Source organism: Oncorhynchus nerka, linkage group LG22 (assembly GCF_034236695.1).
Source record: "Oncorhynchus nerka isolate Pitt River linkage group LG22, Oner_Uvic_2.0, whole genome shotgun sequence".
Classification (NCBI taxonomy): Eukaryota; Metazoa; Chordata; class Actinopteri; order Salmoniformes; family Salmonidae; genus Oncorhynchus; species Oncorhynchus nerka.
The window spans coordinates 47,291,081-47,317,224 of record NC_088417.1 but is presented as its reverse complement, the minus strand read 5'-3'; the positions used below and the strand labels follow the sequence as shown (position 1 = coordinate 47,317,224).

General features: G+C 46.6%; 1 protein-coding gene across 1 annotated transcript in view; it reads right to left on the bottom strand.

The window, feature by feature from the left end:
- stk32a (serine/threonine kinase 32A) overlaps nt 1-26,144 on the bottom strand; it is a 59,069-nt gene that overhangs the window by 11,960 nt on the left and 20,965 nt on the right. The window contains exons 5-10 of the mRNA XM_029627075.2: nt 11,084-11,121; nt 8,019-8,108; nt 6,119-6,222; nt 5,262-5,378; nt 1,823-1,948; nt 914-1,042 (exon numbers count right to left, since the gene is read on the bottom strand). Coding sequence (XP_029482935.1) covers nt 914-1,042; nt 1,823-1,948; nt 5,262-5,378; nt 6,119-6,222; nt 8,019-8,108; nt 11,084-11,121 — 604 coding nt within the window. The remainder of the gene's footprint in view (nt 1-913; nt 1,043-1,822; nt 1,949-5,261; nt 5,379-6,118; nt 6,223-8,018; nt 8,109-11,083; nt 11,122-26,144) is intronic.

Sequence of the window (26,144 nt, the reverse complement as noted above, 5' to 3'; positions counted from 1 at the left end):
GGTGCCGTTCCCCTCACAGCTCCGTAGGCAAGCACCATGGTCTTGTAGCGGATGCGAGCTTCAACTGGAAGCCAGTATGTACATATTACCTCAATCAATCACCCCAACTACCTCATACCCCAGTATACTGACTTGGTACTGGTATGTAGCCTGTATATTTCCTCGTTATTGTTATTTTATTGTGTTAGTATTTTATTTGATCTATTTGTGAATGTTCTCACTTTTTCACTGCATTGTTGGGAAAGGGCTCGTAAGTAAACACTTCACTGTAAACTCTACACATGTGACAAACACCATTTGATTTGAACAAGTGGCATCCTAAACAACATGGCCCCCAGCAGCAGTCACATCAGCCAGTCCAGTACAGAGCAGCACTCTCTGCCCGTAAACGGAGGAAGACGCTTGATGAATGCCCACCAGCACGGAAAATGCACCTTCAATGAAATCACTGATGCCAATCTTTCCAGCTCTTTTTTTTTCGTGTGGTTGTGTGTCTGTATGTGTGTGTGTGTGTTTTACCCCCCCCTCTTACTGGGGGATCAAATTAACCTTAGGATGTTATCCTCATGGTCGGAGTAAACACAGAGAGGATGTGGCTGATTTATGTGGACGTAGAGAAAGTGTGAAGAGGAGGAAAAAAAAGAAAAAGAGAGAGAGAGAGAGTGATTGCATTCCTTCTCCCTCACGCATGGAAAGTCCACATCGTTCATTTATTCAGATAAGAAATGTGCTTCTTCCATCCATTACATCACTCGGGACATATTTAAGGGACAAACTAAAAGCTACTTATCGCCTGCCGCCGAGCTAAATGGGCACACATGCACACACAGTCGGTTCTTGTGACTGATGGTGAGCTCTGGAAGGAAGTGGAACCATTGAGAGGCAGGGGTTTGCTGTTAGGGTGAGGCTTTACCTGGGGGGACCCATTGGAGCCCTGTTCTCTGGTCTTCCTGGCTAGTCTTTTCTTTTTCTTGTGCAGCGGTTTGGACTCCAGGATCATCTCCTCCAGCTCAAAGGTGGGGTCGCAGTTGAGCCTCCGCCTCTGGAAGAGGAACAGAAGGCCACAACACAAGAGGAACATTTAAAGGGCAGTTGTTGGTAAGGAGCTGAGGAAGAAAGACAATACAGGATGAAGCTTTTATTCTATAGAGAGAGGATGTCGATTCAATCGATCAACCTTCCCTATCTCTCCTACCTGGCCGGCTGAGGTGACCACAGGGAATTCACTCTATAATCACACACTACAGGGAATCCGATACTGTAATTTCCTGTTAGCTTGGTAACCAATGACAGCCTGTAGTGTTGCTGTTATCAGTCTACAGCTGATAGTCCCCTTAAATCAGTGTCCATTCATCGTTCAACTCCTCCATGAGCTGTCAGGTATGAAGCGAGGGTTCACAAGTCAAAGCTCCGCTCCCTGGCACCAAATGACCGGGCGTTGGAGGTTGGGACAAGCTTGGCTTGGTAAGTTTGTGCAAGGATGGGAGGTAGGTACAAGCTTAGCCCACTGTGCCAACCGAACAGCTCGACCTACTGCATGACGGCTGATGACGCCACTACCTTGCATTCGTCATTTCACCTGCCTGTCACACAGCTGCTTCCTAACACCTGAGGAGATGCAGAGGCTGTGTGTGTGTGTGTGTGTGTGTGTGTGTGTGTGTGTGTGTGTGTGTGTGTGTGTGTGTGTGTGCGCAAGGGGCATGAGCTCTAATGACCCGTAACGGCCTTCTCAGACCAGCAGAGGGGTCGTGGTGACGCCCCTCTCTGTTTGGGCTGTGGCAACGTCGTGGCAACGTTGGCGTAATGTTGTGGGCTGACTCACGTTGGGGATGAAGCCAGGGGGCAGCTGTTTGCTGAGCACAGCGTCCCAGTTGACATCAGACAGCAGGTCTAGATCCTGCAGCTCAGCCAGGCAGGACACACGCTGGTGCACGTCAATACACAGCAACTAGAGGAGGAGAAGGGAACAAGAGGAGAGGGGAGGTGAAGAGAACAAGAGGAGAGGGGAGGTGAAGAGAACAAGAGGTTAGGGGAGGTGAAGAGAACAAGAGGAGAGGGGAGGAGAAGAGAACAAGAGGAGAGGGGAGGAGAAGAGAACAAGAGGAAAGGGGAGGTGAGGAGAACAAGAGGAGAAGGGAGGTGAAGAGAACAAGAGGAGAGGGAGGTGAAGAGAACAAGAGGAGAGGGGAGATGAAGAGAACAAGAGGATAGGGGAGGTGAAGAGAACAAGAGGAGAGGGGAGATGAAGAGAACAAGAGGATAGGGGAGGTGAAGTGAACAAGAGGTTAGGGGAGGTGAAGAGAACAAGAGGAGAGGGGAGGAGAAGAGAACAAGAGGAGAGGGGAGGAGAAGAGAACAAGAGGAGAGGGGAGGTGAGGAGAACAAGAGGAGAAGGGAGGTGAAGAGAACAAGAGGAGAGGGGAGGTGAAGAGAACAAGAGGAAAGGGGAGGAGAAGAGAACAAGAGGAAAGGGGAGGTGAAGAGAACAAGAGGAGAGGGGAGGTGAAGAGAACAAGAGGAGAGGGGAGGAGAAGAGAACAAGAGGAGAGGGGAGGAGAAGAGAACAAGAGGAGAGGGGAGGTGAGGAGAACAAGAGGAGAAGGGAGGTGAAGAGAACAAGAGGAGAGGGGAGGTGAAGACAACAAGAGGAGAGGGGAGGAGAAGAGAACAAGATGAGAGGGGAGGAGAAGAGAACAAGAGGAGAGGGGAGGAGAAGAGAACAAGAGGAGAGGGAGGAGAAGAGAACAAGAGGAGGGGGAGGTGAAGAGAACAAGAGGAGAGGGGAGGTGAAGAGAACAAGAGGAGAGGGGAGGAGAAGAGAACAAGAGGAGAGGGGAGGTGAAGAGAACAAGAGGAGAGGGGAGGTGAATAGAACAAGAGGAGAGGGGAGGTGAAGAGAACAAGAGGAAAGGGAGGAGAAGAGAACAAGAGGAAAGGGGAGGTGAAGAGAACAAGAGGAGAGGGGAGGTGAAGAGAACAAGAGGAGAGGGGAGGAGAAGAGAACAAGAGGAGAGGGGAGGAGAAGAGAACAAGAGGAGAGGGGAGGTGAAGAGAACAAGAGGAAAGGGGAGGTGAAGAGAACAAGAGGAGAAGGGAGGAGAAGAGAACAAGGGAGAGGGGAGGAGAAGAGAACAAGAGGAGAGGGGAGGTGAAGAGAACAAGAGGTAAGGGGAGGTGAAGAGAACAAGAGGAGAGGGGAGGTGAAGAGAACAAGAGGAGAGGGGAGGAGAAGAGAACAAGAGGAGAGGGGGAGAAGAGAACAAGAGGATAGGGGAGGAGAAGAGAACAAGAGGAAAGGGGAGGTGAAGAGAACAAGAGGAGAGTGGAGGAGAAGAGAACAAGAGGGTAGGGGAGGTGAAGAGAACAAGAGGAGAGGGGAGGTGAAGAGAACAAGAGAAGAGGGGAGGAGAAGAGAACAAGAGGATAGGGGAGGTGAAGAGAACAAGAGGAGAGGGGAGGAGAAGAGAACAATAGGAGAGGGGAGGTGAAGAGAACCAGAGGAGAGGGGAGGTGAAGAGAACAAGAGAAGAGGGGAGGAGAAGAGAAGAAGAGGAAAGGGAGGAGAAGAGAAGACAACAAGAGGAGAGGGGAGGTGAAGAGAACAAGAGGAGAGGGGAGGTGAAGAGAACAAGAGGAAAGGGGAGGAGAAGGGATCAAGAGGAAAGGGAGGTGAAGAGAACAAGAGAAGAGGGGAGGAGAAGAGAACAAGAGGAGAGAGGAGGTGAAGAGAACAAGCGGAGAGGGGAGGAGAAGAGAACAAGATGAAAGGGGAGGTGAAGAGAACAAGAGAGGGGAGGAGAAGAGAACAAGAGGCGAGGGGAGGAGAAGAGAACAAGATGAAAGGGGAGGTGAAGAGAAAAAGCGGAGAGGGGAGGTGAAGAGAACAAGAGGAGAGGGGAGGAGAAGAGAACAAGAGGAGAGGGGAGGAGAAGAGAACAAGAGGAGAGGGGAGGTGAAGAGAACAAGAGGAGAGGGAGGTGAAGAGAACAAGAGGAAAGGGGAGGTGAAGAGAACAAGAGGAGAGGGGAGGTGAAGAGAACAAGAGGAAAGGGGAGGAGAAGAGAACAAGAGGAGAGGGGAGGTGAAGAGAACAAGAGGAGAGGGGAGGAGAAGAGAACAAGAGGAAAGGGGAGGAGAAGAGAACAAGAGGAGAGGGGAGGTGAAGAGAACAAGAGGAAAGGGGAGGTGAAGAGAACAAGAGGAGAGGGGAGGTGAAGAGAACAAGAGGAGAGGGGAGGAGAAGAGAACAAGAGGAGAGGGGGGAGAAGAGAACAAGAGGATAGGGGAGGAGAAGAGAACAAGAGGAAAGGGGAGGTGAAGAGAACAAGAGGAGAGGGGAGGAGAAGAGAACAAGAGGAGAGGGGAGGTGAAGAGAACCAGAGGAGAGGGAGGTGAAGAGAACAAGAGAAGAGGGAGGTGAAGAGAACAAGAGGAGAGGGGAGGTGAAGAGAACAAGAGGAAAGGGGAGGAGAAGGGAACAAGAGGAAAGGGGAGGAGAAGAGAACAAGAGAAGAGGGGAGGAGAAGAGAACAAGAGGAGAGAGGAGGTGAAGAGAACAAGCGGAGAGGGGAGGAGAAGAGAACAAGATGAAAGGGGAGGTGAAGAGAACAAGTAGAGAGGGGAGGAGAAGAGAACAAGAGGAGAGGGGAGGAGAAGAGAACAAGATGAAAGGGGAGGTGAAGAGAAAAAGCGGAGAGGGGAGGAGAAGAGAACAAGAGGAGAGGGGAGATGAAGAGAACAAGAGGAGAGTGGAGGAGAAGAGAACAAGAGGAGAGGGGAGGTGAAGAGAACAAGCGGAGAGGGGAGGTGAAGAGAACAAGAAGAGAGGGGAGGCAAAGAGGAGGAAGAGCAGAAACACACCACACACACCGCACACACCACAGGAATGTAGATGAGTGGTGTGGGGGTAGGCTACTTCAGCACTGAGCTACAGCTTGTCTGCAGTGGAGAATTACCAACATAGAATCTGATCACTCAGCCTTATAGGCTTCCAGTTATAACCTCATGATGACAAAGGATACGGCATACATGGCTTACAAAATCGATCATCCTAGCATATAGTAACAATTAGTCTTTCAAGGAATGTATGGGTCAAATACAACTATATTTCAAGTAAACAAGATCATGGCTCAAAGGTCACTGGTTGTCAATAGCATACAGTATAAAAACAATGCACTATTTATTATTCATTCAGGGGATTTAGGGATGAAATACAAGGTGACCAAGTGTCTACAGTATACAGCATGCAGATCTTTCTGTACCTTTCTGAGCATGGTCTTCATCTCCACAGACCAGGCTATGGGGTAGCTGGGGTTGACCTTGTGGAACATCTGGAGGATCTCATTGGCCGGCGTGCTGGAGCGCATGACGTACGGCCTCTGGAGGGCCAGGACAGAACATTATTATCACACAGAGGTCGTCAGGGTTACCGGGTCCTCACACAGAGATACACACAATAGTCCCTAAAACTGCCTGAAGAGAAATGTCTAAATCTGGGTTTAAACTAGACCAGATCATTCTTATGCTGTGTTACCTCTCTCAGGGGAGAGACAGTTTTCCTGTGTTTGGGATAGATTATGGCTGGGGCTGTGACAGTGATTGATGTGTGGTGCATTAAGGATGCCAGGGCTGGCTGCCACTGATAGTCCAATCCAGCCGGGCCTGGGGTGAGGGGGTTTAGGGCCTGGGGAGAGGGGGCTCAGAGGGCTGCTGTACAGCTTGACCCTGTCATACTACAGTAGGTACACAGCAGGGGCTTAGTGGGAGTCCTGCCCCTGCCCTCGCTGTCTTTTCCTCTCCTAACTAAAGATATGCCATGAGGGTAGTCACAGGCTGGTCCCAGATCTGTTGGTAAAACAGCACAAACAGGACCAAGCTAGGGTAATTACACCTTCATCTGAATGGTGAGGCTGGCTGAGATGGGTATTTTCATGATAATATTAAGGGGTATTTCCATGGTTATATTAAGGGATCATCTCAAGGGCAGGCTTGGAGAGAAAGGTGTTGTCACTGTCTCTTCTTCTCTTACTTCAATGGCTATTCTAGGAGCAGTAACAGCATGTATTGTAGGTTTTAGCATGCATTATTTACAGGCTGGGGATGGGCTTTGTTTCTGTACCTGTCCTCGAAGAAGCTCGTAGGCAGTGACGCCCAGAGACCACCAGTCCACAGAGAAGGAGTAGCCAGGGTGTATTCCCTCGTGTGGCTGGAACAGCTCGGGGGCTGGGGGGAGGGAGGCACGGACACAATCAGCTGTCATTGCTCATCCAGACTGGACAGTAGTACCAGTTAGTACTGAAAACAAACACTTTTAAATGGAACCAAAAAAGGAACCCATCAAAACTGCTACTGAAAACTCACAAAGAAACGTTAGAACCAAGCCCTTCAAAACCCTTCACCAAAAAAGGACGCTGGTCCTTTTTTATAAATAAATGAATGTTCCTGGAGATCCCCACCCTCTGAACACTTGGAATATGAATGTAAATTTTTCTATTAAATTATACATGATCCTTTACGAATCTGGATCTAAATCCATCTTCTCCTCCTCCCTCCCTCCATCCTCTCCTCCTCCCTCCCTCCATCCTCTCCTCCTCCCTCCCTCCATCCTCTCCATCCTCTCCTCCTCCCTCCCTCCACCCTCTCCATCCTCTCCTCCTCCATCCCCTCCACCCCCTCTTCTGTTCCCCACTGCTTCCTCGGTGTCAGTCCCACTAAACCGATCCATTCGTCATGCCTCTTAATCAGGCTGGACGAGACACACCGGTCGGCCAGGACCCGGGGTCAATGAACTCCACATTGGAATCAGTCTGTAATTCTATTAATTTACATCAGATCCCCCCCCCCCCCAGAGCAGAAGGAACAACATTGATCTGATACTGTATGATACGTTATGAAAGGGAAATTTACATTTACATTTAAGTCATTTAGCAGACGCTCTTATCCAGAGCGACTTACAAATTGGTGCGTTCACCTTAAGACATCCAGTGGAACAGCCACTTTACAATAGTGCATCTAAATCTTTTAAGGGGGGTGAGAAGGATTACTTTATCCTATCCTAGGTATTCCTGAAAGAGGTGGGGTTTCAGGTGTCTCCGGAAGGTGGTGATTGACTCCGCTGTCCTGGCGTCGTGAGGGAGTTTGTTCCACCATTGGGGGGCCAGAGCAGCGAACAGTTTTGACTGGGCTGCGCGGGAACTGTACTTCCTCAGTGGTAGGGAGGCGAGCAGGCCAGAGGTGGATGAACGCAGTGCCCTTGTTTGGGTGTAGGGCCTGATCAGAGCCTGGAGGTACTGAGGTGCCGTTCCCTCACAGCTCCGTAGGCAAGCACCATGGTCTTGTAGCGGATGCGAGCTTCAACTGGAAGCCAGTGGAGAGAGCGGAGGAGCGGGGTGACGTGAGAGAACTTGGGAAGGTTGAACACCAGACGGGCTGCGGCGTTCTGGATGAGTTGTAGGGGTTTAATGGCACAGGCAGGGAGCCCAGCCAACAGCGAGTTGCAGTAATCCAGACGGGAGATGACAAGTGCCTGGATTAGGACCTGCGCTGCTTCCTGTGTGAGGCAGGGTCGTACTCTGCGGATGTTGTAGAGCATGAACCTACAAGAACGGGCCACCGCCTTGATGTTAGTTGAGAACGACAGGGTGTTGTCCAGGATCACGCCAAGGTTCTTAGCGCTCTGGGAGGAGGACACAATGGAGTTGTCAACCGTGATGGCGAGATCATGGAACGGGCAGTCCTTCCCCGGGAGGAAGAGCAGCTCCGTCTTGCCAAGGTTCAGCTTGAGGTGGTGATCCGTCATCCACACTGATATGTCTGCCAGACATGCAGAGATGCGATTCACCACCTGGTCATCAGAAATGTAATAAATGTAGAAATAGTAGAAATGTAAGAAGCATAAGCATCCACATTGAAAGGGAGATATATTTACTCTGAAACTAGAAGGATACTACAGTACCGTAGCGTTGAGCTGTGTCGCCTTTACATTGGCTCAGTGGTATAAGTGTTGTGTAGTTACTGACCCATGTATGGTTTGGTCCCTGCGATAGACGTGGCTCTTAGATCGTCTTTGACGATGGCAGCGATGTTGAAGTCCGTCAGGTGACAATGTCCTGTAGAACGGAGACAGGAAAGAAAGTCGTATTCGAAATTCTTGATTACAACTGATTTGAAACTAGGTTTATAGGCAGTCTACTTAAGGCAGCATTCAGGCATCAAGCAGATACAACTGTCTTTGCCCTACATGGTGCTGTGCTGGGTGGGGTGCACGAGTTTATGCAGTCGTTAGTAATAGGGCATTCATTGTGTTTGAACCCACAGTTCACTCTGGCTGCATTCAAAATGTGGTCACCGTGAGTGAATGATTTGGTTGGGGGGTTAAATGGTGTAGCGTCCTAGAGCAGGTCACAGAGGGAATAGCAGCATCAGTGCCTGCTGCCAAAGTCACCAGCTAACGTGTGTGTGTGTGTGTGTGTGTGTGTGTGTGTGTGTGTGTGTGTGTGTGTGTGTGTGTGTGTTGTTTGTGTGTTTGTGTGTTTGTGTGTTTGTGTGTTTATCCAGAAGTCCCAACAAGGTCAAATGCTATTTCTAGGGGGTTTAGGCTTAAGGTTAGAATTAGTGTTAGGGTTAGGAGCGAGGGTTGGCTTTAGGGTTAGGGTTAGGAGCTAGGGTTAGGTTAAGGTTAGGTTTTTGGGTTAAGGTTAGGGTTAGGGTAAGAGTACGGTTAGGTTTAGAGTTAGGGAAAATAGGATTTTGAATGGGACTGAATTGAGTGTCCCCAGAAGGTTAGCTGTACAAGACTGTGTGTGCGTGTGTGTGTGTGTGTGTGTGTGTGTGTGTGTGTGTGTGTTGTGTGTGTGTGTGTGTGTGTTTTATGCCACAGAGCTAGAATCGCAAAACTACCGGTAATTTACCAAAGTTACCAGAAACTTCAGTAATTTTGGTAATTAACAGAAAATCTTTGGCAATCTATCGTAAATTTGGTAACGTATACTTGAGTAACTTGAAAAAATGACTCGGACAAAGTATACATTGTTTATATCTGTGTCCATAATGTCCATTCGTTTCTAGTAGATGGCCACATGGTTCAGGAGAAAATTGCCTAATTAATGAAAAAAGCATCAATAAATAATGGCCTTATTTTCAATTAACTCTGAAACTATTTCAGCTATTGACTGTGTTCACAATGGCCACCAGTTTGATACCAGAACATCGGCAACAAATACATACTGACACAGTAAAATAAAAGTGTGTGAAAAAAATACAAAGGACATTTCAAGACAAGACAAAACATTTTGGTTTTACTATCCTTGTGGGGACATTTCGCCAGTCCCCATCGGTCCCCAATGGTCCCCTCTATTTTAGGCTTAGGGGTTAGGTTCAGGGATAGGGTTAGAGGTTAAGGTTCGATTGAGGGTTAGGGTTAGTGTGTGCACACACATTTGTGTTCATGTGTGTGTCTGTAAAATCACAGGAGAATGACCAAGTATGGCAGTGATGAGAATGCGTTTCACCATGCTCTCTCACGGATTATCTCTCTGCTGTGAACCCTATGCAACATTAGGCATAAAAGAGGTGACCATATATTTTAGGGTGCTGCTGAGTCCATGAACTATACCCGTGTCACTGAACCTAACCTGCATGAGGGCAGTGCAGGACCTAACGCCTTCTGTCACCCTATAGACAGTGGGTTCGTTTGTTTATTATTTGTTGACTTGGATCCCCATTAGCTTTCGCAGAAGCATCAGCTACTCTTCCTGGGGTCCACAGAAAATACAAAACAAAACATGACAAGTAACTAAACTCTGACAGACAAGGACAGTCACGCGCATTTAAAATACTGTCCCCACTGTCCTCACAGTCCCTGCCGTTCCATGAGATGTTGTTTATTAATCCATTTTTTGACGTCATTTTGCTATTTGCTTGAGTAATTGGAGACGGAAGCGAGTTTCATGTTATCATGGCTCTGTATAATACTGTGCGTTGCCATGATTTCATTTTAGACTTGGGGACTGTGAAGAGACCTGGCGGCATGTCTTGTGGGGTATGTACTGTATGGGTGTCTGAGCTGAAGGCTATTTGATTATGCTGACAAACTGGGCATTTTCATCACAGTAATATTTCTCATGAAAACTAGAAGAGAAGCAGTTCATCTCTTGCCATCCCTTAACCAGGAAAGACTGGCATCCATGTTGTTGATGTTAGATCTATATGTGCAGTTAAGGGCAAGGCATAATGCTCTGGTTTGAGCCAGCTGCAGTTTTGCCAGGCCTTTCTTTGCTGCACTTGACCATATTACCGGACAGTAATCAAGATGGGACAAGACCGGAGCCTGATCAACTAGTACAGTTGATTTTTGTGTCAAACATATTTTAATAACAGACATACCCCTCCCTATTTGTGTATGCTACCTCACGTTGGGCACACACTTTCTGTGTTTTGTCTGTTTTTGTCTGAGAGAGAAAGACACACACAATCACACTAACCTGGGAGGACAGTTCCGGCTGAGTAGCCAAGGAAACTATATCCCTCAGCTCCCTGACACACCCCGAGGACATCACATTTAGTGCGTCTCCTGTACCCAGACATGACTTAATTGTTTTGTTGAGATACCAAATGCTATTCTCATCAGAAAGGGCACATGAGGTAAAGATAGGTAAACTCTTCCAGGACTCTGTGCTCTTTGAAAACACTTCATGGGGATGCCCTTTTGACCCGTGTTGTTTTTCAAAGTTCAGTGGTAAAAGGTAGAAAAACCCAGGCTGAGCTGGACCTGGCTCCTGTGTAATGACAAATGGTGTTCCAGGAGAGCAGCTCAGTCCCGAGGCTACTGCATTCAGACATCTACTGTAGTTGACAGGCTATGATCAGGGGACGTGTACATGAGAAGGTAATGTCTGGATAAAGAGCACAGGCACAGCATGAGAAAGAAATAACGTTGAAGTTAATAGCATCTCAAGGCCTGGGGGCAAAAGAGACAGGCTCTCTCTCTCTCTCTCTCTCTCTCTCTCTCTCTCACACACCACATCATTTGCATACAGACATAATTTACGACATAAATCAGATATGATTGGCTGAGCCGTCTTACCGTGTTCGTCCAACAGAATGTTGTCAGGTTTGATGTCTCTGGAAAAGCACACACACACACAAACACACACACAGAGAAACAGAGCAGCATTAGGTCACTAACCATCTCCATCAACATCACCATGACAATACTGTATCGTTGTTGGACAGAGAACAAAACATCAACAACAAAAAATGTGTCATGTCACGTTACATCCTTAGAACAATATCGGCCTAGAACAAATAAACAAAAACAACACACATAGAAATGCACAATATATCAAACATAGTTATATCACTAGCAATAGTGATACGTCTTTAAATTGGACTGACAGGAACTGTGCTTTCCAGCCAAACACTCAAAGCATCCCAAATGGGCTGGAGAATCAGGCCCTCGGAATCAGGTTGTGTCCTAAATGGCACCATATCTATCCAAATAGACTGCACACAGAGCCTTGTCGTCAAAAGTAGTGCAGTCCATTTGGATAGATAGGGTGCCATTTAGAACACATCCTAATTCCGAGGACCTGATTCTCCAGCCCAGTCAGGACAACCTGGTCTCAGAAAATGTTGCATTATTCTGTTCGCAAATCTGTATTCACTTGTGGATGTCCATCACCCATTTGGTAAATGTTATGAATTACAATTTGTATTGTATGTTACAAATTTACATAACATACACTATGTTACAAATTTGCAAAAGTACAATATGTTACAAATTTGGAAAAATATACAATATGTTATGACTTGCAAAAAACGTATGATATGCTACATATTGTAGCTAGGTGGCTAACATTAGCTAACATTTACATTACATTTAAGTCATTTAGCAGACGCTCTTATCCAGAGCGACTTACAAATTGGTGCATTCACCTTATGACATCCAGTGGAACAGTAGTGCATCTAAATCTTTTAAGGGGGGGGGGGGGGTGAGAGGGATTGCTTTATCCTATCCTAGGTATTCCTTAAAGAGGTGGGGTTTCAGGTGTCTCCGGAAGGTGGTGATTGACCCGCTGTCCTGGCGTCGTGAGGGAGTTTGTTCCTCTGGGAGGAGGACACAATGGAGTTGTCAACCGTGATGGCGAGATCATGGAACGGGCAGTCCTTCCCCGGGAGGAAGAGCAGCTCTGTCTTGCCGAGGTTCAGCTTGAGGTGGTGATCCGTCATCCACACTGATATGTCTGCCAGACATGCAGAGATGCGATTCGCCACCTGGTCATCAGAAGGGGAAAGGAGAAGATTAATTGTGTGTCGTCTGCATAGCAATGATAGGAGAGACCATGTGAGGTTATGACAGAGCCAAGTGACTTGGTGTATAGCGAGAATAGGAGAGGGCCTAGAACAGAGCCCTGGGGACACCAGTGGTGAGAGCACGTGGTGTGGAGACGGATTCTCGCCACGCCACCTGGTAGGAGCGACCTGTCAGGTAGGACGCAATCCAAGCGTGGGCCGCGCCGGAGATGCCCAACTCGGAGAGGGTGGAGAGGAGGATCTGATGGTTCACAGTATCGAAAGCAGCCGATAGGTCTAGAAGGATGAGAGCAGAGGAGAGAGAGTTAGCTTTAGCAGTGCGGAGCGCCTCCGTGATACAGAGAAGAGCAGTCTCAGTTGAATGACTAGTCTTGAAACCTGACTGATATGGATCAAGAAGGTCATTCTGAGAGAGATAGCGGGAGAGCTGGCCAAGGACGGCACGTTCAAGAGTTTTGGAGAGAAAAGAAAGAAGGGATACTGGTCTGTAGTTGTTGACATCGGAGGGATCGAGTGTAGGTTTTTTCAGAAGGGGTGCAACTCTCGCTCTCTTGAAGACGGAAGGGACGTAGCCAGCGGTCAGGGATGAGTTGATGAGCGAGGTGAGGTAAGGGAGAAGGTCTCCGGAAATGGTCTGGAGAAGAGAGGAGGGGATAGGGTCAAGCGGGCAGGTTGTTGGGCGGCCGGCCGTCACAAGACGCAAGATTTCATCTGGAGAGAGAGGGGAGAAAGAGGTCAGAGCACAGGGTAGGGCAGTGTGAGCAGAACCAGCGGTGTCGTTTGACTTAGCAAACGAGGATCGGATGTCGTCGACCTTCTTTTCAAAATGGTTGACGAAGTCATCTGCAGAGAGGGAGGAGGGGGGGGAGGGGAGGAGGATTCAGGAGGGAGGAGAAGGTGGCAAAGAGCTTCCTAGGGTTAGAGGCAGATGCTTGGAATTTAGAGTGGTAGAAAGTGGCTTTAGCAGCAGAGAGAAGAGGAAAATGTAGAGAGGAGGGAGTGAAAGGATGCCAGGTCCGCAGGGAGGCGAGTTTTCCTCCATTTCCGCTCGGCTGCCCGGAGCCCTGTTCTGTGAGCTCGCAATGAGTCGTCGAGCCACGGAGCGGGAGGGAGGACCGAGCCGGCCTGGAGGATAGGGGACATAGAGAGTCAAAGGATGCAGAAAGGGAGGAGAGGAGGGTTGAGGAGGCAGAATCAGGAGATAGGTTGGAGAAGGTTTGAGCAGAGGGAAGAGATGATAGGATGGAAGAGGAGAGAGTAGCGGGGGAGAGAGAGCGAAGGTTGGGACGGCGCGATACCATCCGAGTAGGGGCAGTGTGGGAAGTGTTGGATGAGAGCGAGAGGGAAAAGGATACAAGGTAGTGGTCGGAGACTTGGAGGGGAGTTGCAATGAGGTTAGTGGAAGAACAGCATCTAGTAAAGATGAGGTCGAGCGTATTTCCTGCCTTGTGAGTAGGGGGGAAGGTGAGAGGGTGAGGTCAAAAGAGGAGAGGAGTGGAAAGAAGGAGGCAGAGAGGAATGAGTCAAAGGTAGGCGTGGGGAGGTTAAAGTCGCCCAGAACTGTGAGAGGTGAGCCGTCCTCAGGAAAGGAGCTTATCAAGGCATCAAGCTCATTGATGAACTCTCCGAGGGAACCTGGAGGGCGATAAATGATAAGGATGTTAAGCTTGAAAGGGCTGGTAACTGTGACAGCATGGAATTCAAAGGAGGCGATAGACAGATGGGTAAGGGGAGAAAGAGAGAATGACCACTTGGGAGAGATGAGGATCCCGGTGCCACCACCCCGCTGACCAGAAGCTCTCGGGGTGTGCGAGAACACGTGGGCAGACGAAGAGAGCAGTAGGAGTAGCAGTGTTGTCTGTGGTGATCCATGTTTCCGTCAGTGCCAAGAAGTCGAGGGACTGGAGGGAGGCATAGGCTGAGATGAACTCTGCCTTGTTGGCCGCAGATCGGCAGTTCCAGAGGCTACCGGAGACCTGGAACTCCACGTGGGTCGTGCGCGCTGGGACCACCAGATTAGGGTGGCCGCGGCCACGCGGTGTGGAGCGTTTGTATGGTCTGTGCAGAGAGGAGAGAACAGGGATAGACAGACACATAGTTGACAGGATACACAAGAGGCTACGCTAATGCAAAGGAGATTGGAATGACAAGTGGACTACACGTCTCGAGTGTTCAGAAAGTTAAGCTTACGTAGCAAGAATCTTATTGACTAAAATGATTAAAATGATACAGTACTGCTGAAGTAGGCTAGCTGGCAGAGGCTGCGTTGTTGACTATGTAGGCTAGCTGGCAGTGGCTGCGTTGTTGACACTACACTAATCAAGTCGTTCCGTTGAGTGTAATAGTTTCTACTGTGCTGCTATTCGGGGCTAGCTGGCTAGCTAGCAGTGTTGATTACGTTACGTTGCGTTAAAAGAACGACAATAGCTGGCTAGCTAACCTAGGAAATCGCTCTAGACTACACAATTATCTTTGATATAAAGACGGCTATGTAGCTAGCTATGTAGCTAGCTACGATCAAACAAATCAAGCCGTTGTACTGTAATGAAATTAAATGAAAAATGTGATACTACCTGTGGAGCGAAGCGAAATGCTACCGGGTTGTTGAGTGCAGAAGTTCTGTTCGGTAGACGTTGGTTAGCTGTTGGCTAGCTAGCAGTGTCTCCTACGTTAAGGACGACAAATAGCTGGCTAGCTAACCTCGGTAAATTAAGATAATCACTCTAAAACTACACACTCTAAACTACACAATTATCTTGGATACGAAGACAGCAAAGACAACTATGTAGCTAGCTAACACTACACTAATCAAGTCGTTCAGTTGAGTGTAATAGTTGTGCTGCTAATCAGTAGACGGTGGACGTTAGCTAGCTGGCTAGCTGCAGGGCAGATAGCAGTGTAGACTGCGTTAGGATGACGAAATACGATAAATGTAGCTAGCTAAGAAGAAATTGCTAAGATTAGACAAATCAAACCGTTGTACTATAATGAAATGTAATGAAATGTAATACTACCTGCGGACCGAGTGCGGATGCGACCGCTCGCTCCAACCCGGAAGCAGTACCTTTTTCTAACTCGCTAATGTTAGCTAGCCTAGGGGTTAGGGTTAAGGTTAAGTTTAAGAGTTAGAATTTCTGCCACTTCCAACAAGTCCCGGAGCCGGTGTAGTACAATTCGACCTTAGTCCTGCATTGACGCTTTGCCTGTTTGTTGGAGGGCAGAGAGGAATTTCTTATAAGCTTCTGGGTTAGAGTCCCACTCCTTGAAAGGGGCAGCACTACCCTTTAGCTCAGTGCGAATGTTGCCTGTAATCCATGGCTTCTGGTTGGGGTATGTACGTACAGTCACTGTGGGGATGACGTCCTCGATGCACTTACTGATAAAGCCAGTGCCTGATGTGATGTACTCCTTCACGCCATCGGAAAGATCCCAGAACATATTCCAGTCTGTGCTAGCAAAACAGTCCTGTAGTTTAGCATCTGCTTCATCTGACCACTTTTTTTTATAGAACGAGTCACTGGTGCTTCCTGCTTTCATTTTTGCTTGTAAGCAGAAATCAGGAGGATGGAGTTATGGTCAGATTTTCCAAATGGAGGGTGAGGGAGAGCTTTGTACGCGTCTCTGTGTGGAGTAAAGGTGGTCTAGAATTGTTTCCCCTCTGGTTGCAGATTTAACATGCTGATAGAAATGAGGTAAAACTGATTTAAGTTTCCCCGCATTAAAGTTCCCGGCCACTAGGAGCGCCGCCTCTGGATGAACGTTTTCCTGTTTGCGTGTGGTGGAATACAGCTGTGTGGTTTTAATGCCAGCCTCAGTCTGTGGTGGTATGTAGACAGCTACGAAAAATACAGATGAAAACTCTCTAAGTAGATTGTGTGGTCTACAGCTTATCATGAGATACTCTACCTCAGCCGAGCAAAACCTTGAGACTTCCTTAGATATCGTGCACCAGCTATTGTGTACAAATATGTATAGGCCCCTGCTCCATTTCTTACCAGAGACTGCTGTTCTGTCCTGCCGATAGAGTGTATAACCCGCCAGCTGTATGTTCTTAATGTCGTCGTTCAGCCACGACTCGGTGAAACATGATATTACAGTTGTTAATGTACTATTGGTAAGGTATACGTGCTTTCAATTGGTCCCATTTATTTTCCAGCGATTGAACGTTAGCTAGTATGCTCTGCTAGGATAACTAGTGGGAGGAGCAGACTGAGGGGCCGAGAAAAGTGCAAGGAACTCAAGATAGCAGTGGCAGCTGTACAGATAACTCATCCAAAGTGCTTTGACTTCTCAAACACAGCGGTAAGCTACACTATATGATGCCCCGTCTCCTTATTAATTCAGCCACTTACTTCCTACGGCAAGAAAAGTATGTAAACCCTTTGGAATTACCTGGATTTCTGGATAAATTGGTCACAAACTTTGATCTGATCTTCATCTAAGTCACAACAATAGACAAACATAGTGTGCTTAAACTAATAACACACAAATTATTGTATTTTTCTTGTCTATATTGAATACATAATTTGAACATTGTAGGTGTAGGTTGGAAAAAGTATGTGAACCCCTAGGCTAATGACTAATCAATCAGACGAGATTGGAGATGTTGGTTAGAGCTGCCTTGCTATCCACATGAAGCATTGCCTGATATGAACCATGCCTCAAACAAAAGAGATCTCAGAAGATTAAGAATTGTTGACTTGCATAAAGCTGTAAAGGGTTACAAAAGTATCTCTAAAAGCCTTGATATTCATCAGTCCACGGGAAGACAAATTGTCTATAAATGGAGAAAGTTCAGCACTGTTGCTACTCTCCCTAGGAGTGGCCGTCCTGCAAAGATGACTGCAAGACTTAATGAGGTTAAGAAGAATCCTAGAGTGTCAGCTAAATACTTATAGAAATCTCTGGAACATGCTAACATCTCTGTTGATGAGTCTAGACTACCTAAAACACTAAACAAGAATGGTGTTAATGGGAGGACACCACAGAAGGAAACATTGCTTCATGTCTGAAGTTTGCAAAAGTGCACCTGCATCTTCCACAGCGCTACTGGCAAAATATTCTGTGGACAGAAGAAATTACAGTTGAGTTGTTTGGAAGGAACACACATGTGTGGAGAAAAAAGGCACAGCACACCAACATCAAAACCTCAACTCAACTGTAAGGTATGGTGGAGGGAGCATCATGGTTTGGGGCTGCTTTGCTGCCTCAGGGCCTGGATAGCTTGCTATCATCGACGTAAAATGAATTCCCAAGTTTATCAAGACATTTTGCAGGAGAATGTTAGGCTATCGGTCCACCAATTGAAACTCATCAGAAGTTGGGTGATGCAACAGGACAACGACCCAAAACACAGAAATAAATCAACAACAGAATGGCTTCAACAGAAGAAAATACGCCTTCTGGAGTGGCCCAGTCAGAGTCCTGACCTCAACCTGATTGAGATGCTGTGGCATGACCTCGAGAGCAGTTCACACCAGACATCCCAAGAATATTGCTAAACTAAGAAGAGGGATGGTCCAAAACTCCTCCTGACCGTTGTGCAGGTCTGATCCGCAACTATAGAAAGCATTATTGAGGTTATTGCTGCCAAAGGAGGGTCAACCAGTTATTAAATCCAAGGGTTAACATACTTTTTCCAGCCTGCACTGTGAATGTTTACACAGTGTGTTCAAAGACATGAAAACGTGTAATTGTTTGTGTGTTATTATTTTAAGCAGACTGTGTTTGTATATGGTTATGACCTAGACAAAGATCAGATCAAATTTTATGACCAATTTATGCAGAAACCCAGGTATTTCCAAAGAGTTCACATACTTTGTCACGATCGTCGTATGGAGAAGAAGGTGAGGACCAAAACGCTGCGTGGTTAGTATACATTCTTCTTTATTGAAGAAAGAACATGAAGTAAACTGAACCATAGCAATAGACAAATAACGACAGTGACGCTATAATAAGAAAACTGTGCTGACACACGCAACTAACATAGACATAGATAATCACCCACAAAGTACCCACAGAATATGGCTGACTAAATATGGTTCCCAAGCAGAGACAACGATAGACAGCTGCCTCTAATTGAGAACCAATCTAGGCAACCATAAACATACAATTTACCTAGAAAGGAAACAGCCCCATAAACATACAAAACCCCTAGACAAGACAAAAACACATACATCACCCATGTCACACCCTGACCTAACCAAAATAACAAGGAAAAGAAAGAATACTAAGGTCAGGGTGTGACACTTTTTCTTGCCACTGTAGCTAACTAGCAAGTACACAGCTGGACTCTTTCTGTTGTGCTGGTTAAAAACAAACACGTGAGACTGTCGACTGTTCTGGGGAACTACGGTAAGCTTCATAATGTAAAATAATGTGACAGGTGAAATGAAGAATGTGATCTGCTTTATCTCCTAATGTATTGTACAAGTTGTCTGAAGGTATTTACTTAAAAAGTAGGTATAAATGTTCACATTTATTGAAAAACTTCAAAGAAATAGTTTCAATGGTTTACCGCACAAGCCTAGTGTGTGTGTAGTTGTGATGCGTGTGTTTCAACCAGCAGGTAGGGCCATGGAAAAACCAGAGCAACCTGAGGCGAGGGACATGTGTGGACCAGGCCATCCTTTTTGAGAACCACACAGGGGACAGATCACACAGACTTTACCATGAGCATCAAAGATCAATGATGAAACAGAGAGAGACACTCCAAAGAACAACCCTACTGTCTTTGTTGTCCATTGTATGAAAATGACATGTGATGAAGAAAACCTAATTTCCCCAGGGAACCCTATCTTTGCATTCGTTCTCATTTTCATAAAGTTGCCCAAAATGGTCCTTCTCTGTAATGATCAGACACTACTTCATTTTCTAAATGTCCCTTAAAGGACTATGATGGAGGACAACGTTGGATAATCACCTCAGTGACAGAATAAAAAGATCTCATGTAAGATACAGTACATGACACATCATCACATCTGGCTATGTGTCGATCAGGGCTTTGGAGATAGCTGACAACATACTGTAGAGTTCTGGATCATAACACTGGATCAATCACTCAGTGGGCTAGTAGCAGCAGCACGCGGCAGGTTAGCCTAGTGGTTAGGACATTGGACTAGTAACCGAAAGGTTGCAAGTTCAAATCCCCGAGCTGACAAGGTACAAAATCTGTCGTTCTGCCCCTGAACAGGCAGTTAACCCACTGTTCCTAGGCCGTCATTGAAAATAAGAATTTGTTCTTAACTGACTTGCCTAGTTAAATAAAGATCAAATAAAAAAATAAAAACTTGTCGGGAGATCATGTCCACTAACCATGAGCCTTTGGAGCACGGCTTCCCAGCCTCATTAGTCCTGACAGCCACATCAGCGGACAGGGTTGATTAGCATATTAAAAGGGTGCCTGTTGCAGCAGGTGGGGTGGGGGTGTCTGTGTACCCTGAGGTGTCAGTGTACCCAGCCCAGGGCCCGGGTTAAAAAGGTCAAATCTGTTGCACTTAATTAGTTGACATTTCCCTCAACGGTTGCACGGAGAGGTGTTTTATATTTAAAACCCATGGCAGCCATTGTGGAACACCAGACAGGAGCTGCTGCGCCACTCAACTGCCTGCTGATGGTTATGGGTGCGACTGTGAGAGCCAGAGCCATCCACAACCCACCCCTGCTGTCACCCAGACAATGACCTTGGCTGAGATATGGAGAGGTGTTTTATATTTAAAACCCATGGCAGCCATTGTGGAACACCAGACAGGAGCTGCTGCGCCACTCAACTGCCTGCTGATGGTTATGGGTGCGACTGTGAGAGTCGGAGCCATCCACAACCCACCCCTGCTGTCACCCAGACAATGACCTTGGCTGAGATATGGGCTGGGTACGCTGGGTACACCCGTTCTCTAAAAAAACATTGTTTATTGTTTGGCATTTTCTATTCAGCTGAATCACATGCACTCTGCCTGCGTAATTCTAGGATGAGAGCCCCGACCGCTGTCTGATAAGAATTACCCAGGCAATTACCTTGGCCCGCTCCTCGTTCATGGACTTTTATTAGTAGAAGACAAAGGGGTGGAAAGCTTATTTGTGTTGATAGAATGTGCTGGTGTTCAGACTTAGCCTGGTCCCAGATAAGTTGCTGTGAATAAAGCACATACAGATCTGGGACCAGAGAAGTTCAGACTCATGTTGTCTCCCTCTCCTTTACTGTTGTTGTCCTGTGTCTGCCCAGTCGCTCTAGAAAAAAGAAAAGGAGAGCCACACACTCTAGGAGCTCACATGCAATTAATAATAGCCAACGTTTCGACAAACAATGTGTCCTTCCTGATGAAGACAGCTTGTCCGTCGAAACGTTGGTTATTAGATTATTAAATGATTGCATCTGAGCTCCTAGAGTGTGCGGCTCTCCTTTTCTTTTTCAAGTGTTTCTTTCACCTCTAGATTTCCCAGTCATCCTACCTCCTGGCCAACTGTCACTCCTGGTGTAGCTAGAGGCCAAATCACCTCCACCTTCCCTGGGCGTAGTATTAGCATGGGCTCCACGTTATCATTTTCCATCCTTTCAGTGGTACAGCACCGCGCTAGGCCCTCGTCTCGCGCTACAAACTCATTAGGAAATGGAATCGTTATATTCCAGCAATAAGAGATGGCCAACAGATGGACTCGGGCCTGATGTGCCCACAGCCAGCTGGCTGGGGGACTATTAAAGGTGTCACGTCAACAGGCGTACAACTTTTTTTTTGCCACTTTTAATAGAAGGATATTTGGAGGTGCTACCAAGGGCTTCATCGGTCCCTAAAAATTCTCTCTCTCGCTCTCTCTTCATCGCTCTCTTGCTCTTTTTCTCCCCTTACAGAAAAAAAACTTGTGAAATCAAAGTGTTTTTAGTCTCCATCTCTCAATTCCTCTCTTGCTCTCTCTTGCTCTTTCTCTCCATTTCTCTATCTCATCACTCTCTCTCGCTCTCTTTCATCTTTTCTAGAGCTTGCACAGGCAGCGTTTGCAAAGGCTGAGTTGTGAATAGAAAAATTGCTGTACGGTGTATATTCCCATTGATGGACACTATATTGAGTAAAGGAGCATATTTGTCCTTCAAGATCAATGCCCTTCTATGATGTTAGATTAAACAAACTCATCTCCAGCATAGGCCAGCTGATTCCCTATATAGTGCACTAGTTTTGACCAGAACCATATGGGCCCTGGTCCAACATAGTGTGTTAGGCTATATAGTGAATAGGCTACCATTTGGGACGCGTCCTTGTTGGGATCCCCCGTCCGGAGTGAGGCTCATTGGTGATTCTGCCGAGGCAGCAATGGAAGGGCGGGGTTGAAGGGCAGTGCAACCGATCCGCCTGGCTTTTCTCTCGCTTGACTAGTCCAACAACCTATTACCTGGATCTAATGATCTCATTACACCAGCTATCAGGATGAGAGGAGTAACCAAAACCTGCACATGGTCACCTGACACCCCTCTGATACAGTGAGACAGAGGACAGCCTGGAACACAACCAAAAGTCCTTCAATGTGCTCCGCCACACACAGGTCAGAAGACTGGAAAGAGGGGCTTTGGGCTGTTAGGTTCTGTATCATCGTCTTTGTACATGACCCACTCTGCAGCCACCTCCTAACGAGGACTGTTTTGATGACTCCCTCAGTACTGTGGAAGGTTAGAGATAGCACCACAGACAGCGCATACAGCCGCCAGGCCTTAGGGCAGGTTCTGCCCCATGATGTCCCAGAGTAGAGCAAAGCAGGCTAGAGCAGCACAGCGAGGGAGCGCCAGTCATCCATCAGCAGAAGCCAGCCGCCCACGCCCACCAGCCATGAGAGGAATCAGCAGAGAGCAGCACGCTTTGAACGTGGAGGGAAACCTCAACTAACCACAGCAGGCAACTTACATCTAAAACGAACAGCCTCAACCCCATTAAGAGCTAAGGGGTTAGCCAAAGCAGAGCTTCCATTCACTTGAGTTTGATCAGTTAAATAATAGCAGTAATAATAACAGCTCTCAGAGTGGCAGAGTGGAGGATGGTTATGCTATTTCTTACTCATAGACACAGTGCTTGGATTTCACTGCCTGACGAGCGTTCATCTGGCTCCCATCTAATTTGGGCCGGTTTGAATCGGTTGGTCTTTAGAGAGCGCCTGTTTGAACAAGGCATTCTGAGACACGGCTCACTGAATCACAATTATTACAGAGGAATTATTTACTAACTCAAACTCATAGGGAGAACGCTGAAAGTTCACAAAAAGTGGAAGGTCTTGTAAGGTACGTGACTGTAATATACAAGTAGTTAACTATTATTTTAGGGTAGACTACAAAGGTAAATATGTTGTCATGCTCCCAGTAAACCAACGTTCACAAATCCACTGTTGTGAGTTTAAAGGATGTTTAATTGACCTTCTTCTGCTTTACCTGACTTACAGTCTGAAATATGAACACATATGTCTCCTCCTGTCATGAAATAATTATGCAGACTATAGATACAGAACACTAAACTTTTCATTGGGAAGACGGAAGCTTCCTTTACTCAGAACCATCCCTCTCAGGCGCCATAATACTGTGGGATGAGAAAGTGATGAGAAAGTGTTGACAAATGTGTGCCATTTATCTTCCTTTAACAAATGAGTTTCCGCGGTAGAGAGACTTGCTGAGCGAGATAATGTGTCTGTGCTCTAGGTGTTGCTGAAGCCAAGCCAAGTCAGGGACACAGTGGGCCGTGACAGAGCTGTGGGGAGAAAGATGATGAAACAGTACATTTGGAGAAACAATGTCTGGTCAGTGCCACATTCATTTGCACAGGGAACCAGAAGGATACACAGTGCCAGTTTGAGGCTGTGCTGCGCTGAGCAGAGCTGAGTTTGGCTGACTTGAGCCGCTGCAAAATCTAGCTCTCGACAGAGAGTAAAAGGAAAAACACACACAAAAACAAACCAGGGTGAGAGAAAATGAGAGACCTCTCCAAGAGCATCAAACAACAGGCATCCACATGATGCAACAGGCTTAGAAATGTTTTTATTAGGATATGCAACAAAATGTTTGGGAGAGATTTAGAGAACAGACGCACACTCCCCAATATGAACACCTCCCTGGTGAAAGCAGTCCAGCGGTGTTGGAAATAAGCATGAGAGAACAGCTGTGGGTTACTATGTTCCATTCGATAGCAATCTGAACAAAGACAGAACACTCCCCAATATGAACACCTTCCTGGTGAAAGCAGTCCAGCGGTGTTGGAAATAAGCATGAGAGAACAGCTGTGGGTTACTATGTTCCATTCGATAGCAATCTGAACAAAGACAGAGCCAACCTTGAAAGACTTTCAACATGGAATGAGTTTCAGTTGAGGCGGTAGAAAGGCTCAAATGTGATTATGCATTCAGTGCTGTTGCCATTTGGGGGGTGCAGGATTGAGGCTTTGCAATCACATTTGACACTCTGACTGTATCTTTCCTCTAAACAAAGCCTGGGCGTGTCTGTAGCTTCTAAAGCTCTTGTCTGAAGCTCTTGTCTAAAGCTCTTATCTAAAGCTCTTGTCTGAAGCTCTTGTCTGAAGCTCTTGTCTGAAGCTCTTGTCTGAAGCTCTTGTCTAAAGCTCTTGTCTAAAGCTCTTGTCTAAAGCTCTTGTCTGCCTCGGTGTAAAGCAGGCGGCGGCTCTCTCTCTCTCTCAGAGCTCAGAGCACAGCATTGTTCAGAGCCATGCTGTACTTTCACAGTGCTGTAACCTGTAATTAATTCAATAATTCAAACTGAGACCATAAAAACAGTAGAGAGGGCTACAGTCTCTGTGGCACTTCTGTTTTTAGTTTACAACCTTGGGCCTCAACAGCAAGCAAACATCAAATTGTATTCCAGACGCAATATGACTTCTGATGTCAAAACAGATCATTTTACTTAGCTCCATAAGACGAACCACTGTCTTGGTCTGGAGCAATGGAAAACAGGCTTCATATTCTAAAATCATCTGTCAAATGCAATCTTATCTCGCTTAAGGACATCATCTACAATCTTTGTGCAGACCAAGCATCTAGACATCATGAGGTTTCATCAGTCATCATGTGGTTTCATCAGTCATCATGTGCTGTCGACCATTACCTAACAGCCCAACGGGAAGTACCTTCAGCATGAAATATTAAAACCTATTGAGGATTTCAAATCACTTGGTCACTTTCGTCAAAGTGCAGAAGCTACTGTGGCGAGCTAGTGAGTCAATAACACCACAGCTCCACCACTTCCTTTTCTACAAGTCCTAACCTGTGGACTAGTGATAATGCTCCCGGCTTGAGTTACATGGATACTCCCCACTTCCACCATTCTCATTCCCACTTGCCTGTCTCCCCCTCCAACTGTCTAATCAAGCTGCTGTGGGGAGTGAGTCAATAACTCCACCACCTCCTTTCCCTTTGTCTTGTAGGAGAGGATCGTCTCTGAAGATACCACTAATTGAGATGCATCTTAGTGTTAATAATTGAAAACCCTATGAGAAGGTTCTGACAAAACAGGCCTTGATGATTTGTTACCCTGATGGGCATAGATCTATTGTGAAAAAGTGAAGCTGAAGTAAATATGGAGAAGTGCACTTACGAATATATGCTTTTTCTTTTTGGAATCGATCATCAAACCTGATGCAATGTCGTTATCAACACTATCCTCATGAATCATCCGTCATGAGTCATAGGATATAGAGATTCTGCTCAAGGCCAGGGTACCACCAGCAGACACACACACACACACACACACACACACACACACACACACACTGAATACACAAAACTACTCACAGTGTGCACATCCGCCCTCTCAAAGTATTCCATTTCTATACAGATTAAAATTAGAATACCCATCTTTTCCTTCTTCACAAATAAATGCAGATTGAAAGCGGTTGATTTGATCTAAACACGCATCTCCCAAACACCTGCTATTAGGATCCTTTGTTGGAATGGAATGACAGAAACAGAAACTATCTCACTGAATCGATTCATGAGTCAGGTATTGAGAAATGATCACCCAGTCTATTTCCCTGCAGTGGTTTCAGCGCTCATGAGGCATTTCTAAGTTATATTCTTCAAGAATCTATGGTTACATATAATACATGTTTAAGTCCCAAAAAATTGATGTAGCTACTGTAGATTGTCCCTTTAAGGCCTACCACTAAATAGTGTCATTTGTTATCCTGCATGTGATTAATTAGCACTCTGGAACCCTGAAGCCTCCCATTTGTCCAGGTCTGATAAGGCCATTCGCCATCATTATTATCCTGTTCCCCTGCACACAGGTCGAGGGCTATCATACAACCTGAGGAAGGTCTATAAGGGCCACCTCTGCCTGGAGTGTGTGTTGGCGTGTTCGTGTGTCTTGACTTATCATCAAGTCAACCCCTCACTTTCTCCAGGCTGACCTGACCTTCACAATTGAAGGTCTTTCAGGTCAATCCAATTTGTCACGATGAATGACAGGACAGTCAATTCATTCGTCAGTTACTTAAATGAGCTTGAGGGATGCTGTTGGGTGGTAGCCATCTATGTATTTTGGCGGTCGTCCGTGGACGTGGGGGGCTTTGGCATGGCAGCATATACTTGTGCCTAAAAAGCACTTATGTGCATTCCAAGATTGAATAAGGAGTCTATGTTTTTGGGCCTAGACAGAGTTTGGACATATCATAAAGAAAATAGTCAGCCGCTCCCTGTAAACTGTTGTGTCAGGTGTAACTACTTTCACATCCCTTTGTCCTTGATCAACACAGTATTTGGAGGTGCACCATCTAATGCAGCAGGTATCCAGGACTGGCAGCTCACAGTGTTGGGCTCAATTCATAATTGAATTTGAATTGTATATAGTAAACAGC